Genomic DNA, 17,831 nt, shown 5'->3' with positions numbered 1-17,831 from the left:
TTTGTTTTTCACATTTGTTTTCAAAAAAAGTTTTAAAAGGTTTTTTTCCACAGTTGCAGTCAGAATTAGTTCTTTTACTCCTAACTCAACAAGCAGTATCAATAGTTTAAACTACAAACTCTGGATTAATGCCACTAATTACTCATTATGTTCTGTTTACAAGTCTTTGGTAATGGGGTTAAGATAGCATCAGGACATCTAAACTGCACAGCCACACATGCTTCGTAACTGCTATCTCTTCTTCTTCCCGTTTCTCGCCCATCTGATAGAGTGACATTTTTCTTTTCAAGTCTTTCGGTTCATTTTAACCGATTCTTCACGCATTCTCTGTAACGGGAAACGGTTAATTGAGCGTAGAGTACTTCATTAGCAATTACCGAGAATATTTGGCGTAGTTTTGGCTGCTGAAAGAACGGCAGCATGCCGCGGAGGGTCTTCAAGAATTTCGTAACTTGATGCCTTAGCATTCTAAGCATTTGTAAGCTCGGGTTGAAGTTATACTTTGCTGTTGGATTTTAGTATTCTATAGAATGTGGTACCTCGTTAGCAAAACAGTTATTTTTATTAAGTTTTCAGCTTATGTTGGGATTCAGTGAGAAGTTTCTAATTGCTCTTTAAATTGCACTTTGTTAGCGAGTGTTTTGTTACTTAAACAGTGATTCAAGTTATACCTTATTATTAACTTTTAAAAAAAAATACCTCATATTATCTAACGGTATTATCTTTAAGTGATAAATATACCTATAAATTTATTAGATGATTTATTATTTCATTAAAATAAATTCATGTAATTAAAGTTTTTATCAGAAATTTTTTTTTATGAAACACTTTTAATTCACGATAATTCAATAATGTTTGCAGATGCTATACTGAGAAAAAAAAAGTACAAAAATAAGGTTAAAGCTACCAGAATATGATAAAATTACTAATTATTCCAAAACTACTATACTATTACAAAACTATTATTTGTATTTCTGACTTTATGGTAACTCCAAAAAGTAAGGCAATTTTTATCAAAGGGATTTGGTAAAATTGACATTAAAATATGGATTTCTTTTACTATACCATGCAAATGTGGTAGAGTTTGGTAATAACTTTACAGCATGGCATAAAAACCATTTATTCGGTTAAATGTACCTTTTAGTTTCGTATTTTTTACTAAATGTGCAGCAATAAGAACTATAATTTAGAAAACCAGAATTTCCTATAAGCTGTAATCATACGAGCGGAAAAAAATTACCAAATAAATGGTTTAAATGATGTATAGTTTGGTTTTATTGCCAAAATGAATCTTTTTCTCCATGTATCAATGATGTTTATCTGTCTATTTAATTATAATTCTATATACAATTAAATTATAAACTGCTGTTTGTAGAAAATGCAACACCATGAAAGAATCATCAGAATCAAATGAAATTTAATGCAGAAACGACTTGTACTGATACAAATAAATGATGAAATTTTCAAAACAAAAGAAACAAATTAAGCGTCCGAAATCAGTATTTGGTGCAGCCACCACGCGCTGCAATAAGTGCTGCTATACGACGTGGCATGGAGTCAAACAGATGTTGAATATCTGCTTGAGGAAGAGAATTCCATATCGCTTGTATGCGCAACCAAAGTTCGTCTTTGGAAACTGCAGGACGCGGATCACGAGTGAGACGCCGACCAACCATATCCCACACGTGCTCAATAGGCGACATATCCGGCGAATAAGCAGGCCAAGGAAGAAGTTGCATGCGTTGTGCTGAACAGAAGTCTCTAACAGTCCGCGCAACATGTGGGCGTGCATTATCCTGCTGAAAGATAGCTCCAGGGATGCCTTGAAGGAAAGGAACGACTTCGGGCTGTAGCACTTCACGGACGTATCTGTTGCTATTGAGATTACCCTCAATTCGTATCAAATTGGATCGTCCATGATACGAAATCGCACCCCAGACCATAACTCCGGGTGTTCGACCACTATGTCGTTCAATAATACACTCAGGAAGGCAGCGTTGACCGGCATAACGTCTAACACGAACACGGCCATCATGGGTCCACAAATTGAAGCGTGATTCATCTGAAAAGACAACTTGGTGCCAATCAGCTCGCCAGTCTCTGTGCTCAAGAGCCCACTGCCGACGCAGCCGTCGATGATCCGCCGTGAGGGGAATCCTGTATAATGGCACCCTTGCACGCAATCCACGGCGCAGCAGACGACGACGAATTGACGAAGCCGACAATTGTACACCTGTAGCAGTAGACCAATGTGCTGCCAGCTGCCTGGAGGAAGCTGTGCGATCATTCACCGCCATGCGGAGCAGGTGTCGATCATCGCGCTCTGACGTCACCTTCTGTCGTCCAGTGCCTGTTTTTCGAGTTGTTCGGTGCTCGTCGGTCCACTGCTTCCAAACTCGCATCACTGTGGAACTGTTCCGCTGCATACGAGCTGCTATTGCGCGATAGGAAAATCCTCCTTCTCGAAGGCCGATTATCCTCCCTCGTTCAAACTCCGTAAGTTGCTTGAATTTCTTATTCTTCCGTCGTGGAGGCATACTCAGGTCTCACTAAACGTTTGCCACTAACAAATAATCATAGACTATTTTCAACGTCCCGCTACAGCACTTTATTTATACGCTTTCAGCATCAATTCAGAGGGCGCTGCGCGCGCCACGCACGCGCGATGGCTCTGAAACTTTATTAATTTGCATAATATCCTATAATTGACATTTGCTGCGAATTTCATTTGATTCTGATGATTCCTTCATGGTGTTGCATTTTCTACAAACAGCAGTTTAATAAGAATCACATGTTTTTACAAGTATTGAAAATAATTTTTTTTTATCATCTATTTCATTTAAAAAAATGAAAATTTGACACTAAGTCCCTTATACTTATTTTTTTGTAAACCGACATCAATATAATAGTAATAATTACAAGTTAACGAAACTACTATTTGTAGCTCATTTATAAGAAAATTTAAATCATTTATTTGAAATATTCATAAGGTATTTATTTTTCTTTATTGTAATATCTTTTGGAATGAAATGTCAACTTCTTACAAGCAAAACTTTCAAGAATGTATAATTATAAAGAACATCTCAGAATTGCAGGGACTTTAGGAAACAATGTTGTAAGTTTTCTTGTTAGAGACTTGGGAAATAATGTAAGAAAACAATCTAGAACCACACAAAGAAAAGAGTTTTAGAAAATATCGAGATTTTTTTTCGACATCTTTCTAGTATTAGGTAAAAAATTTTAGAATACTGCAATATCGAAACTATTTTGACGAATAACTTTGAAACCTTAAAAAATAATATATATATAAATAAGCTTAAATAAAATGAACTCAATCTTAATTTAAATAAAATGCTGACAACAAATTAAACTATTTATGAAATTAAATTGTTGAACTTTTGATTTACTGAAACAAACACAAAATGGGGTCGGACAATAAAAAAGGAAACATAGAATATACATATTTTACTTATTTTCAGTGATAAATAAGAACCTGCTTTTCTTCAAAAGATTACTCCTGTCTTCTCTGTCTTCAAAAGATTACTCCTAAAAACTGCTGATTTAAATTAAAAATTACATAGTCTAATAATTTATAATTTAAAATGCTTGAATTAAGATGAAATTTTTACAGATCACAAGTATTAGGCGATCTATTTTATTTAGTTCATGTTAACTAAATGAATAACCTACAATAAATAATTTATAGCAAAATGCAAATATTTCCTTAATTTACAACATCTTCGATATGGACTGTAGTGGCTAAGAGGCTAGAGCGTCCACTTCCTAAAGAAGTGACAAACGTTCGAATTCCAGCGGTGACAGATTGATACGAATTCTTCTCCCTGCTCGCACCGACCACAATGCTGGAGTAAAATATCCTTAGAGGTAGACAGACCATTGCTTAGAATCCCCTTGTTGGCGGGCTAACCATATGAGGTTTTCATAGTGCTCCGTACCATGAACGCAAAATCAGGTTAGTTCCATCAAAAAGTCCTAAAAACAGCTAGTTTGTCCCAATACTTGATCCAGGAGTACTTGTGTCTTATGGGTTGAGTTCAAAATTACAAAACAATGGAATTCATCGACAGCCTTAGAGCATAGGGCAAATTAATGAAATTTTGTTACAGACCAGTATTTGCATTTTTAATAAGGGGCATTTTTAAAAACGCCTTGCTACTTCTTCAAAAATTAAAAATTGTAATTATTTAAAAAAACTTTTGATTTTATTAATATAAGAAAATTCTTTTGCATCACGGAGAAAAACGGGAAAGAAACTATCCTTCTCGGTAGGGTTATCTAAAATTTGAGTATTTAATATAACATTTACAATTATTAAAATTTTGAGTTTGAGTTCTTGATTCAATTATATATGCAACAGAAAAATTTATGTTTATTAACAATTACAGAATTTATTAATTTCAAAAAAAATCTGCTAAAAGTGTAATTATAATAGCGATATTTTATTAATTAGATTACTTTTAAATAATAGGCCATAAATTAATAAAATATATTAAAATAATTTAACTCGAATTAAACCATTCATAACCAATTTCAACCCCCTAAAATTTTAAAAAAGCGTAAAATGAAATGATTTCCAATTCTATCATTTCAAAGAATATTACCTTAAAAAATTAAACAAATCATTAAAAATGGAAAAAAAAAGAAAGATAATCAGTAAAAAAAAATATATATGCATATATATTTTATATTATCTAAAAATCTATTTTCAACTTGGAAGAAAACACATCAAACTATTTTAACAACTGTAATCGTTTGCTGTTTATACTAAGAAAATTATAACTAGTGTAAAATGAAATAAATTTTAGATTTCGGTGTAAAAAGTTGGTGATTTAGAAGTAATTTTTTAAACGTCATTTTTTATATATAGCTGCTCTGCGGCAGGTGGCAATCATTAATTTTGCCCGTTAACCAAAAAAGAATCAGCTGCTCAACACCTATTCTTAAATGAAGTATCTCTGTTATTCTTGAAATATACGAAAAACAGTAGTGGCTCATGTGATGGAGCGTTCACATCTCAATGAGATGACCCCCAAGTTCGAATCCCAATGGTGGCTGGTTGATACGAATTCTGCTACTGACTCGCAGTGACCACAGTGCTGAAGTGAAATTTCCTCAGTTATAAACGGATAGAGCATGGGTAATCTCGCTGTCGTCAATCTAACCATGGAAGGTTTTAGTGGTTTTCCTCTCCATGTAACCCAGATGCGAGTTAGTTCCATCAAGAAGTCCTCCTCGAAGGCTATTTTGTCTCAATACTTGATTCAAGAGTTCTCTGTCTTCTTGATTGGGTTCGAAATTACGAGGCAACGGAATTAAGTATTGATAGTCGTCAACTCAAAATTGGGTTGGCTATTCATTATAAAATATAAGGAATAGACCAAAATTACGAGAAACGGTAACCATAGCTCGTATGCTGGATGACACTAATGTTATGTTATGTCTTAAGTTATGTCTTATTTTCATTCTACTACTAGTAGTGTTATGTCTTATTTCTAAAAACCATTTAACGTTATGACTCAGCATCATAACAAAATGTATCATATCTAACTAATTTCACGTTTTAAATCAAATTTTAACCGTATTTTAACTCATTGTCTTACAATAATTTACTGGTAAAATGGAAATTTTACTATTAGTAGGGTTAAGTGTTCAACTTTTCAACGCCGGTAAAAAAATAAATGTAAGAAATAAATTAAAATTGCGAAAAACGTTATCCATAGCTAACCTGCTGAATGTTACTAATGTTATATGTTATGGTACGTAATACCTTATGTTCACTCTAATATTAGTAGTGTAATGCCATATGTTTAAACTCCGTCCTACATAATTGTTCCGCATCATAATATAATGTATCATATCTAACTAATTATGCGTTTTAAATATCTTTATAACCTTCTTTTAACTGATTGCTTTAAAAAAAATTTAGTTGCAAATTAGTTATTAGTAGGGTTAAGTAAGGTAAAAAGGCCATAAAAGAAAACCATCTTCATTTCACTTAAACTAATATCAGAAAAAAAGAACACGCCAGGCGTAATTGATACATGTAAACAAAAATTAAAATGAAAAAAAAGGTACGATACAGCGAGTAAGTCTTTAAGTGTTAGATTTTGCGAAAACGAAATGGGAAGTGTAACATGATCCCCCATAAATGATTCAGCAAGACTAAGTTTGTTTTCTGACTAGCTTCCGGTTGGTGCTATACAGAAAAAAAAACTTCATTAGAAGAGCGCACCAGATGACCTGATAGGCTTAAAATGGCGCCTTACAGACTTTCACCCCCTAATTATCCCTTTGAATAAGATTTTAAGGATAAGGTCATTGAAAAGGACAACTTATATTAGCACTTATAAGCCTCAAAAAAATTATCCCTAAATTATTGTACATAAAGCCACAACATTTCTTTTTTTTCCCTTTCTTTTTGGTTAGAAAAAAAATCTTTATCCTCCTAGTCAGAAAGAGGGAGTAGTAGGCTTGTAAAATAATACCCCTTAATCATTTTTCTTTGAAGTTGATATTTATGATTAGTTTTGAGAGCCGTTATAATCGTTCATTAGACAAGTTTTATATCACTGAAAATTCTTGGTAAAAGTTTCTTACAGATTTTTTTCGTCTACTTTGCATTTTGTCATTAAATATTACTAAAAAGATACTGGCTTAACTTTAACAGATACTCTGTTAAAGTTAAGCCAATATAAACTAATTTTTTGATGACTTGCGTTGTTAAACAAAATAGCATCCATTTGCAATTAAATAATATTTACTTGATATTTATGATTAGATTGATATTTATAATATTGAATTGATATTCATAATATTGAATTGATATTTATAATATTGAATTGATGTTTATAATATTGAATTGATATTTATAATATTGAAATTGATGTTTATGATTAGTTTTGAGAGCCGTTATAATCGTTCATTAGACAAGTTTTATATCCCTAAAAATTCTTGGTAAAAGTTTCTTACAGATTTTTTTCGTCTACTTTGCATTTTGTCATTAAATATTACTAAAAAAATACTGGCTTAACTTTAGCAGATACTCTGTTAAGAGTTAAGCCAATATAAACTAATTTTTTGATGACTTGCGTTGTTAAACAAAATAGCATCCATTTTCAATTAAATAATATTTAATTGGTATTTATGATTAGATTGATATTTATAATATATAATTGATATTTATAATATTGAATTGATATTTATAATATTGAATTGATATTTATAATATTAAAATTGATATTTATGGTTAGTTTTGAGAGTGATTATAACGGTCCATTAGACAACTTTTATATCACTGAAAATTCTCGGTAATTTGTAAGACTTCTTTTCATTTACTTTGCATTTTCTCATTTGATTTTACAACAAAAATTAAATGCTTTTTAAACAAATACTCTGTTAAAGTTAAGCTAGTATGAACTAATTTTTGATGACTCGCGTTGTTAAACAAGATAGCATTTGCAATTGAAGTTGTTTCGATGAAGTCATTTTAATTTTTGATGACTCGCGTTGTTAAACAAGATAGCATTTGCAATTGGAATTGTTTCGATGAAGTCATTTTAATTTTTGATGACTCGCGTTGTTAAACAAGATAGCATACAGCTTCAATTGGAAAATTGAAGCTGTTTCGATGAAGTCATTTTAATTTTTAACATTCTTTAAATAACAAACAATAAAAAATATTTGTAATTTATACTTTTAAAGCAATTGTTTTTAAAACTTTTTTATTTACTTTTGTAGAAAAGCATATTCATTTATCTAGTCAAAAATAGTGAGTAGTGGGTTTGTAAAACAAATCATTTTAATATTTATTTTATTAAAATTGACGATTATGATTATATTTTTAAGAACAATTATAATCATCCATTAAACAACCTTATTTATTAAGATCCTATAATATCACTAAAGATTCTTGATGCACAGAGAAAAAAATGTGGTCAAAACTACCAGAATATCACAATTTACCGTGTGTGCCTCTACGGTAACACCAGAAACATGCACTATGTGCTTAGGTAATGACTTTTGACAAAATTAACAATAAAAATATGGTCTTATTACGATGCTGTTTGGTAGTAAATGTAGTAAAATTCTGTAACTTTATATGATACTTTTCGGAATGGTGTAAAAAAACATTTATTCGGTTAAATTTATTTTTCATTTTTGTATTTTTTTTCTAAATGCGAAGTGATAAGAACTATAATTTTGAAAACTAGAATTTCTGGTAAAATGTTACCAAACGGACGAAAATATTATCAGTTGAGGGCTTAAATACCGTATATTTTGGTTTTACTACCAGAATAAGGTTTTTTTTTATATTATTATAATTAACAAAAATATCATTACATTACAAAATTGGTAATTTTACCAAAATAGTTTTATTTATTTTTTTGTGCATGTTAACAAAATGTCAATCTAAGTGGGCATTGAGAAATAAAATTGTGCATGTATGTAAAAGTTTTTTATGACTTTTTTTTTAATCTACTTAGCATTTGGCCATGCAGAATTACACTAAAAAATATAAGAATTTTTTTGGTAAATACACTGTTAAATTTAAGCCAATATCAATTAAATTTTTAATGACTTACGGCAGTGTTTCCCAAACTTACGACTTTTGGGTACCCTTTCTAAATTTTTCGCAACGCTGCGAACACTAATAAAAAATGAATGTATTTTTTACTGTAAAAAAATTGCACAAAAGTTAAAAATCACAACTGGCTGTTGACAGCACTAATTATTAACTGTTTACTCTGCGAAAATAGCCAATAGAAAAATAATTAATCGTAAGTTTTTTTGGCTAGCTTTGTTTTTAACACTTTACCGACCGGTAGCGGTTCGAACATACTATGCCCTTTCACCGCCCGTTCAGCTGCAGATCGTCCGAGACACCGGCTCGGTTTCGGCCTAGACTGACGCGCGGACTTCACCACTAAATATCAAAAATTACAAATATGATATAAAATGCAACGTTAAATCATCAATATACTGGTTACTGTATTAAAAAGTAGGCGTAACTATCTTTCTTTAACTAATCTTACAAAATATTTTGCTACCACTTTATTAGAACTTTTCCAGAAAGCGGAGCAGTTGGCATCCCTGCCTTCATATCGATGAAAAAATCCCGACTTTCCTCGCAGGAAAATCTAGTCGCACCCAGCTGCACGATGAAAAATCCCGACTCTTTTCGCAGGAAAATCTGGTCGCACCCAGCTGCACTCGAGAAAACGACAGCTGAATTTTTTTCAGGGCATGCTGAATTGGTGGAAAACGTAGTCACCACAGATCGGTCAAAAGTCGATTAATCGACGACCGGTCGGTAAGCGCTGGGGAGCAAACGCTGAATAATCTACGGCCGGTCGGTATACGATGAGAACAAAACGTCGATTAATCGACGACCGGTCGGTAAGCGCTGGGGAGCAAACGTCGAATAATCGACGGCCGGTCGGTATACGATGAGAACAAAACGTCGATTAATCGACGACCGGTCGGTAAGCGCTGGGGAGCAAACGTCGAATAATCGACGGCCGGTCGGTATGCGCTGAGAACAAAACGTCGATTAATCGACGGCCGGTCGGTAAAGTGTTAAGTAAACTTTTTTGAAATTTTCGTTTGTAGCAAGATTTCGCATAAGAATGCGTACTCCCGGTAAACTGTTCCCGTACCCCTGAGGATACGCGTACCACACTTTGGGAAACACTGACTTACGGCTTTAAACAATACAGCATTCGCGACCTTAAAAATACAGCATTCGTTGCATAAACCTCGTTAACTTCTTCTAAACTAAGATTTTTTTAGAACCATTTTTATAAAACGTAGATAATTTTTTTTCTAATGCTCAAAATTTTTTTTAAATAAATACATTTTAGAAATGTTGCTCTAATATTTACTGAATGAATTACTTTTTCCATGTCAACTTTGATGTTTATTCAAAATTCTTTAACAGGATACACTTCTAGGAGTTTTGGAAAAAGTTGAACGGTATTTTCGTAAATTCACTACAATCTTAATATAATGCCCAATTGATCCATATTATCACACAAATAATTCTTCTCGAATTTCAATGCACAATAAATTGGTTCAAGCTGTATGAATAACTAATAAGCGGTTCGCAATGACATGTGATACTTTTTATAATATAACAATCCTCAAAAATGATTTTTATAAACTGCTGTTTGTAGAAAATGCAACACCATGAAGGAATCATCAGAATCAAATGAAATTCGCAGCAAATGTCAATTATAGGATATTATGCAAATTAATAAAGTTTCAGAGCCATAGCGCGTGCGTGGCGCGCGCAGCGCCCTCTGAATTGATGCTGAAAGCGTATAAATAAAGTGCTGTAGCGGGACGTTGAAAATAGTCTATGATTATTTGTTAGTGGCAAACGTTTAGTGAGACCTGAGTATGCCTCCACGACGGAAGAATAAGAAATTCAAGCAACTTACGGAGTTTGAACGAGGGAGGATAATCGGCCTTCGAGAAGGAGGATTTTCCTATCGCGCAATAGCAGCTCGTATGCAGCGGAACAGTTCCACAGTGATGCGAGTTTGGAAGCAGTGGACCGACGAGCACCGAACAACTCGAAAAACAGGCACTGGACGACAGAAGGTGACGTCAGAGCGCGATGATCGACACCTGCTCCGCATGGCGGTGAATGATCGCACAGCTTCCTCCAGGCAGCTGGCAGCACATTGGTCTACTGCTACAGGTGTACAATTGTCGGCTTCGTCAATTCGTCGTCGTCTGCTGCGCCGTGGATTGCGTGCAAGGGTGCCATTATACAGGATTCCCCTCACGGCGGATCATCGACGGCTGCGTCGGCAGTGGGCTCTTGAGCACAGAGACTGGCGAGCTGATTGGCACCAAGTTGTCTTTTCAGATGAATCACGCTTCAATTTGTGGACCCATGATGGCCGTGTTCGTGTTAGACGTTATGCCGGTCAACGCTGCCTTCCTGAGTGTATTATTGAACGATATAGTGGTCGAACACCCGGAGTTATGGTCTGGGGTGCGATTTCGTATCATGGACGATCCAATTTGATACGAATTGAGGGTAATCTCAATAGCAACAGATACGTCCGTGAAGTGCTACAGCCCGAAGTCGTTCCTTTCCTTCAAGGCATCCCTGGAGCTATCTTTCAGCAGGATAATGCACGCCCACATGTTGCGCGGACTGTTAGAGACTTCTGTTCAGCACAACGCATGCAACTTCTTCCTTGGCCTGCTTATTCGCCGGATATGTCGCCTATTGAGCACGTGTGGGATATGGTTGGTCGGCGTCTCACTCGTGATCCGCGTCCTGCAGTTTCCAAAGACGAACTTTGGTTGCGCATACAAGCGATATGGAATTCTCTTCCTCAAGCAGATATTCAACATCTGTTTTACTCCATGCCACGTCGTATAGCAGCACTTATTGCAGCGCGTGGTGGCTGCACCAAATACTGATTTCGGACGCTTAATTTGTTTCTTTTGTTTTGAAAATTTCATCATTTATTTGTATCAGTACAAGTCGTTTCTGCATTAAATTTCATTTGATTCTGATGATTCTTTCATGGTGTTGCATTTTCTACAAACAGCAGTTTATTAACACTTAGTTTGTTCTGTTTTTAACATTCTAAAAACAATTGTTTTTTAAGCAACCTTCAAAAAATATTTAAATTAAATTTTCCATACACTGTTAAAAATTTGACAAATTAATTTATTTATTTTTTCATGCTTTCCAATGGTGTAGATATGAGGTTAAAAGCATTTTAAATTCCGCACATTTCGATGCTACACTATTAGAAATATTGGACCACATTGAACCATAATATTGTTCAAATTTGCTGCAATCTTAATACAATGTCATGTTGAACTATATTATCGCTCAAATTATTTATTCTTGAGCTTGATTACTCGATAACATTGTTCAACCACTAGCGAAAACATGGTTTAATGTAACTCTTTGTTTACCGATAATTTCATCCAGAAACTATGTCTTGTCACCCGCTATGACCCGTGACTGAAAATGGAAGTAAAGTAAAACATTATAAATAGTGACCTCACATTATAAATATGACCAAACGTTGTTGACCACATTGCAAGTTAAATGACGAACTAACTCGTCATCGATCAACGACGTTCGGGCCTGAAAAGACGAGCTAACTCGTCACCTATCAACAATGGGATAACGCTTTTTAAAATTGCCACTAATTAGCACAATAGTATGATTCAAAATACCGATATTATGGTTCAACACTAAATCGACTTTTTGAAAAGTGTATATAGAGATTAAACAATATTATTTCAACTGTAAAATAATTTATAGATTTTATTTCATTTATAGGTTTGGTTCCAGAACAGAAGAGCAAAATTTCGAAGAAATGAACGAACAATTTTAGCTCAACGAAATCAGCTCCGTCCTCCAATTCCATGTACTGAACAACCTGTAGTTCCAAGACCAACAACACTTCTACCATGGAAACCCCCTCACACTTACTGCGGCAATACATCCGCGGGGCCTCCGCTACACTATGGGATGCCGAACTTTCATTTGCGATCTCATGATTATGCACCACATCATTATGGTGCACCACCTTAATTTATGTTTTAAAAATAAGTAGTACCTGTTATATAAAGACATACAGTTTTGAAACATAAGTTAGTTTATATTGAGACATTGCGAATGTATGGTAAAATGTTTTATAATTCACATCATTATGGAAAACCACCTTAACTTCTATACATAAAAAAGGAAACTTTTGAGGCAGAAATTAATTTATTTACAAAAGCATTGTATTTAAAGAGCTTAGTGTATGAAGGTTTTAAGTGACATTCTTGAGAAATTGAGATTTTTCAGGGAAAGATTCCATTTTAATCTTATTTAACTATAATTTAATCAATCTTATTAAGTAATCTTATTTAAATATAAACATTAATTTATTTTGCCAAGTAATTTAAATTTTTAAATTTGAAACATAAGTTAGTTCATTTTGAGTTTTTACCGGATATGATGATAAGAAATTTCATGATTCACGGCATGATCGGGAACCAACTTAACTTTATATTCAAAATAAGAACTTTATAGAAGGGAAAATTTCTGGGCAGAAATCAATTTATTAAAAACAAAAATAAAAAAAAATAAAACATTTGATTGAAAGTGCATAGTGGATGAAGGTTTTAAGTGACGTTTCTGAGAAATTTATTAGGATTGGATCCTATTTTAAACCATACAACAGTATTTTATTTTGCCAAGTTTTTAAATGTACATTTTCATAAGTTAGTCTATTTTGAAACATTACCGGATATGATAATAAAAAATTTAATGATAAGAAATAATGCTTAGAAACAAACTTAACTTTCTGTTGAAAATAAGAGTTGTTATACAGGAAGGAAAATTTTGAGGCAGAAATCAATTTATTTACGAAAAAGAGTTTAGTGGACGATGGTTCTGACATTTTTGAGAAATTGGGATTTTTCAGAGAAAGATCATGTTTCAATCTTATTCAACCAATATAAATATTAATTTATTTTACCACGTTTTTAAATTCCGCAGATCTCAGTGGAAGAATATACTAAATGACAATATTTCACTGTAATAAAATCTCAAGTATTGACAACAAATTGGGAAAATAATTTAATCTTCTGGCAGCAAATTGGAATCATAAATGTACGAAGGCTACGTGGCGAACAGTTTAATAAATTAGGGATTTATAGATTTCGCCAATTGAAAAAGCTTTTGGACAAGAAATAAAGGCTAGATTTAGTCTTTTTTTTTAATATTGTCAACCTATAAACGGTAAAATAAATTAACTCAAATTCACTTAAATGTCACTTGAAACCTTTAGATACTCAACTTTTCATTTATGAGGCTTAATGTTCATAATGTTCGGAAAATATCAGCCAAAAAATTTAGTATCATATTTATTAAAAATATATCTTATTAAAAAGGTAAACGTTTTCGCTGCAAAGTGTCCAAAATAGGATTTTCTTTTGTATTGTCTTTTCCATGATTTTTGAGAAGCTTCTAAAAAAATATCAATTTTTTTCCTATTCTGCACTTAAATTTATAACAGAATTTCTCAATTTTCTTAAAAAACTTAACATTTCTAATTCATGAAGAAAAAACAAATGTATTTTTTTCAAAATCTCGATACTTGATCAACTACTGAATTTTCAAAAAATATTTTCGCACAGAAAAAAGTTGGTGAAAAAACTCAATTTCTAAAGGAGGAAATGGAAAAAAACCGACAACTAAAGTCTATTTTTATACAATTTTGATAAAAACTGAAGTCATATTAAAAAAATAAAAATTTAAAACCTTTATAGAAAACGAAAATATATATATACATACATATATACACCGAAGAGCCATTACATTATGACCACCCTGCTAATAACATGTAGGACCACCTTTAGCCCTCAAAACTGCTAGCACCCACCGTGGCATTGATTCCACAAGGTCATGATAGGTAGTCTGAGGTATCTGGTACCAAGCAGTCACCAACTGGTCCTGCAATTCCCTCACATTGCGAGGGGGTAGCGTGGCAGCACGGATTTGGTTTTCCAAGTAGGACCACAAATGCTCTATTGGATTAAGGTCAGGTGAATATGGGGGCCAAGACATGACTTGGAAAGTCACTGGAATGTTCCTCGAACCAATCCATGACGATTCGACCCTTATGACATGGTGCATTATCCTGTTGGTAAACACTATCCACCGCAGGAAAAACTGTTGCCATGAATGGGTGAACCTGGTCTGCAACTATGTTCAAGTAGCTTACAGACGTCAGCGATTGTTCTACGAGGATTATGGGTCCTAATGTGCCCCATGAAAATATTGTGGGCGAGAAACCATGAAAACCTGGGCGAGCCCATTGTTATAGAAAGAGGGTGGTCATAATGTAATGGCTCTTCGGTGTATATATATATAGATATACATATCGGCAACATAGAGGCTCAAACGATCTGATTTTTGGTTTGTATTTATTATTTTTAACACTGTAACAAAAAAATTTCAAATTAAAAATATAAGGCCTGTATAAAGTTATCTAAAATATCAATATTTCATGTGAATAAAGGACTGGAATAGAAGGAAACTACGATAATCACTTCAGGCAGTGCGTAGTAGAAAGGCGCGTCCCCATAACGACTGATAATTTGAAAAATAAATTTATGAAAAACGAAAATAGGTGGAAATGTGCGGTTTACTGCTTAGGAAACAACACTTTTATTCTCTCCAATCAAGATATTAATTTAAAACAATGTCAGAAGACGGCGTTTTCGACACTGATAAGGAAAGTTGTTAAACTTTAAAAAAAAAGATAGAAATAAAAAATAAATTCCAGTTACAGCAACAACGAGGCACAGAGGGAAAAATTAGCATACAACCCCCTTAGACGTTTTCGGTTGGAATTCATCAAAAATAAAGCAAAAAACATTCATTTATATTCAACAACACCATTCAAGTCAACAGCGCCATCTGTTTACACTATTTGTACCTGAATTTGAAATTTCGCAAGAATAAATTTCTGGTTTCGTAAGTTAAACACAGCAATTGCTGTATTTAACTTACGAAACCAAAAATTTATAAGGGGTATAAAAATTTACGGATTAATCCGTACATTTTTATACCCCTTCCAATTCTTAAAAATGAGTTTCAAAATCATCCGTTACTTTTTGGGACACTCGGTGAAGGAAATTTTTAAAATAATAGTTTTCATCAAGTATGCAGCAAGTATAGAAAAGTAGTTTGTTCGGTCAAGCAAATAACTGGCGGTTTTCAATGGTAAAATATACATTTGTAGACGGTTTCTTTATATTTTTGTTCAAGGAGTAAAGAAAAAGAGCAACACTAAAATAATTTTTGTTTGCCATGGATTGAGAGGAAGACTTGTAAATATGCTAATTAATTAGTGCAGTCAATAAATTAGCTGCTAAATCAGACACAAAAACAATTTTTTTCGAAAAAAATACCTTTTTTTCGAAGGATTTAGATTTCTGACCATTAAAATATGGGAAGCCGTAAACTAGGAAATATGATTCCTAATTCCGTCAGGAGAGAGGGTGATATTTAAGACTACATTTTGCTTTAAATTTAGAAACTTAATGTGAAAATTTGTATACTTTACAATTACATAACTATGCAATCATTTTTAAACTAAATCATTATAAATTACTGTTTTTTGCATGGAAAGATCTTAAAATAAATGAGTTTCATAATCGTGTTCTTAAAAAGTGCGAGAGAAATACGCCAAATAGACATTATCAGGGGTGATTGTGAGCCCAACTCAATAATCCTGAAAATTTGCAAAGTATAAATTCTAGTTCGAATATTTTTAAATAAAATATACTAGAATTTTTATACATAAATGTGAGCGACGGATTTCTTGTAACTTCTGGATCTTGGATTACCGGATCGCAGTAAGCAAATAATCCGGAAATCTGGATTTTTTCCGGAGCACAATCATCTCTGCATTATGGTTTTCAATTTTTCGACCACTTCACTGATTAAACTATTGGAATCATACTATGTTTCGGATTGTGGCTTCTCTCCAAATTTTGACTATCAAAAATCCGAATCGGTCGGGAAAACAAACTGTGTTTAATCCAAGAAAGCTGATTTTTGTGTCTTTTGTATTTTAATACCATCGATTGCTCAAAATAATTAGGTCTATCTCTCAAGCAACTAATACCATATCTTCAAACATGAAAATTCAATCATTAAATAAAAAGTTATGTAGATTGTTTCATTTTATTTTGTGAGACTGTTTGTACTTAATTAACTCTTTGACTAAATTCTTTGATTACTTGATTGTGAAAGTGTTTTTATGGTTTTATTTATTATGTTAGACGACTTACCAAATGTTAATTCTTCGAAAGAATTCAAGCTTTTGAAGAATAAATAAAGTTGAATAAATGTTAAATTATAATATGAATGTTAAAAACCTATTTTCAGTGTTATTTGACGTTCAATAAAATATTAAAAAATGTCTTGTTTGTAAGCATGTTTTTTTTTTTCTTTTGTCTCTAACAAAATAATACACTACTTTTTTTATAAAACATTATTTAAAAATTAATTTGACAGATTTTAAATTAAAAATCAAAGATATAAAACCATCATAGGCAATTTAGCATTTGATTTCAATCTTTGACGTAGATGGGAAACCAGAATCTCTTTAATGAATTACTTACTCTCTGACGTTCTATTTTTAATTATAAAAACTGTCTAATAGTTAATTAAAATTACCTGTTAGATTATATGGATTACATTTGTGCTAAAATGCGAAAAAAATGTAGTTGGAAAAAAAAAATTTCATTCATATTCAAAAATTTATTAACACGTTGAATGCCACGCTAATTTTACATGGCTTGCTCGTCAGGCCACACGGTAAATTACTACAAACTAAATTTGCAAATATAGACAGATTTTGCTACTTTATAAAAGGCTTAGCAAGACATATCTGAAAAAAGTGGTGAATTATATATGCCTACGAATTGTTTAAAAATATTGGTGGATAAAAATCTACTAAATTGAATTTATTAAACCAAGAATCACAATAATTTAGTAAATTTTGAATAAATTTTCTGCAATTCCATAAAAGAGTGCAAATTTTATAGTTCTATATTATGTTATACACTGTCAGCCAGCTGTTGTTCGCGGCCTTTGTGAAAGGTCAGTGTCAGCAAGCGGTGACAGATGCAGCCTAAATATAATTTCCGTGTCAGCCATCGGTGGTTGACGCAGCCTAAATGTAATTTCAGTGTCAGCCACCGGTGGTTGACCCGGCCTAAATGTACTTTCACTGTCAGCCACTGGTGGTTGAGGCGATCTAAAT

At 32.9% G+C, this 17,831-nt stretch overlaps 1 protein-coding gene across 1 annotated transcript in view; it reads left to right on the top strand.

Annotated features, from left to right (window-relative positions):
* Positions 1-16,994, top strand: part of LOC107440225 (paired mesoderm homeobox protein 2) — a 31,470-nt gene extending 14,476 nt beyond the window's left edge. The window contains exon 3 of the mRNA XM_016053084.4: positions 12,341-16,994. Within this exon, the coding sequence (XP_015908570.1) occupies positions 12,341-12,595 (255 nt within the window). The 3' untranslated portion in view covers positions 12,596-16,994. The remainder of the gene's footprint in view (positions 1-12,340) is intronic.
* Positions 16,995-17,831: the final 837 nt, after the last annotated feature.

The sequence above is a fragment of the Parasteatoda tepidariorum genome, chromosome 12, assembly GCF_982258835.1.
Source record: "Parasteatoda tepidariorum strain Cologne lab strain chromosome 12, Ptep-v5.0, whole genome shotgun sequence".
NCBI classification, from domain to species: domain Eukaryota; kingdom Metazoa; phylum Arthropoda; class Arachnida; order Araneae; family Theridiidae; genus Parasteatoda; species Parasteatoda tepidariorum.
The sequence above is the reverse complement of the archived record's forward strand: the minus strand, read 5'-3'. Positions and strand labels throughout refer to the sequence as shown.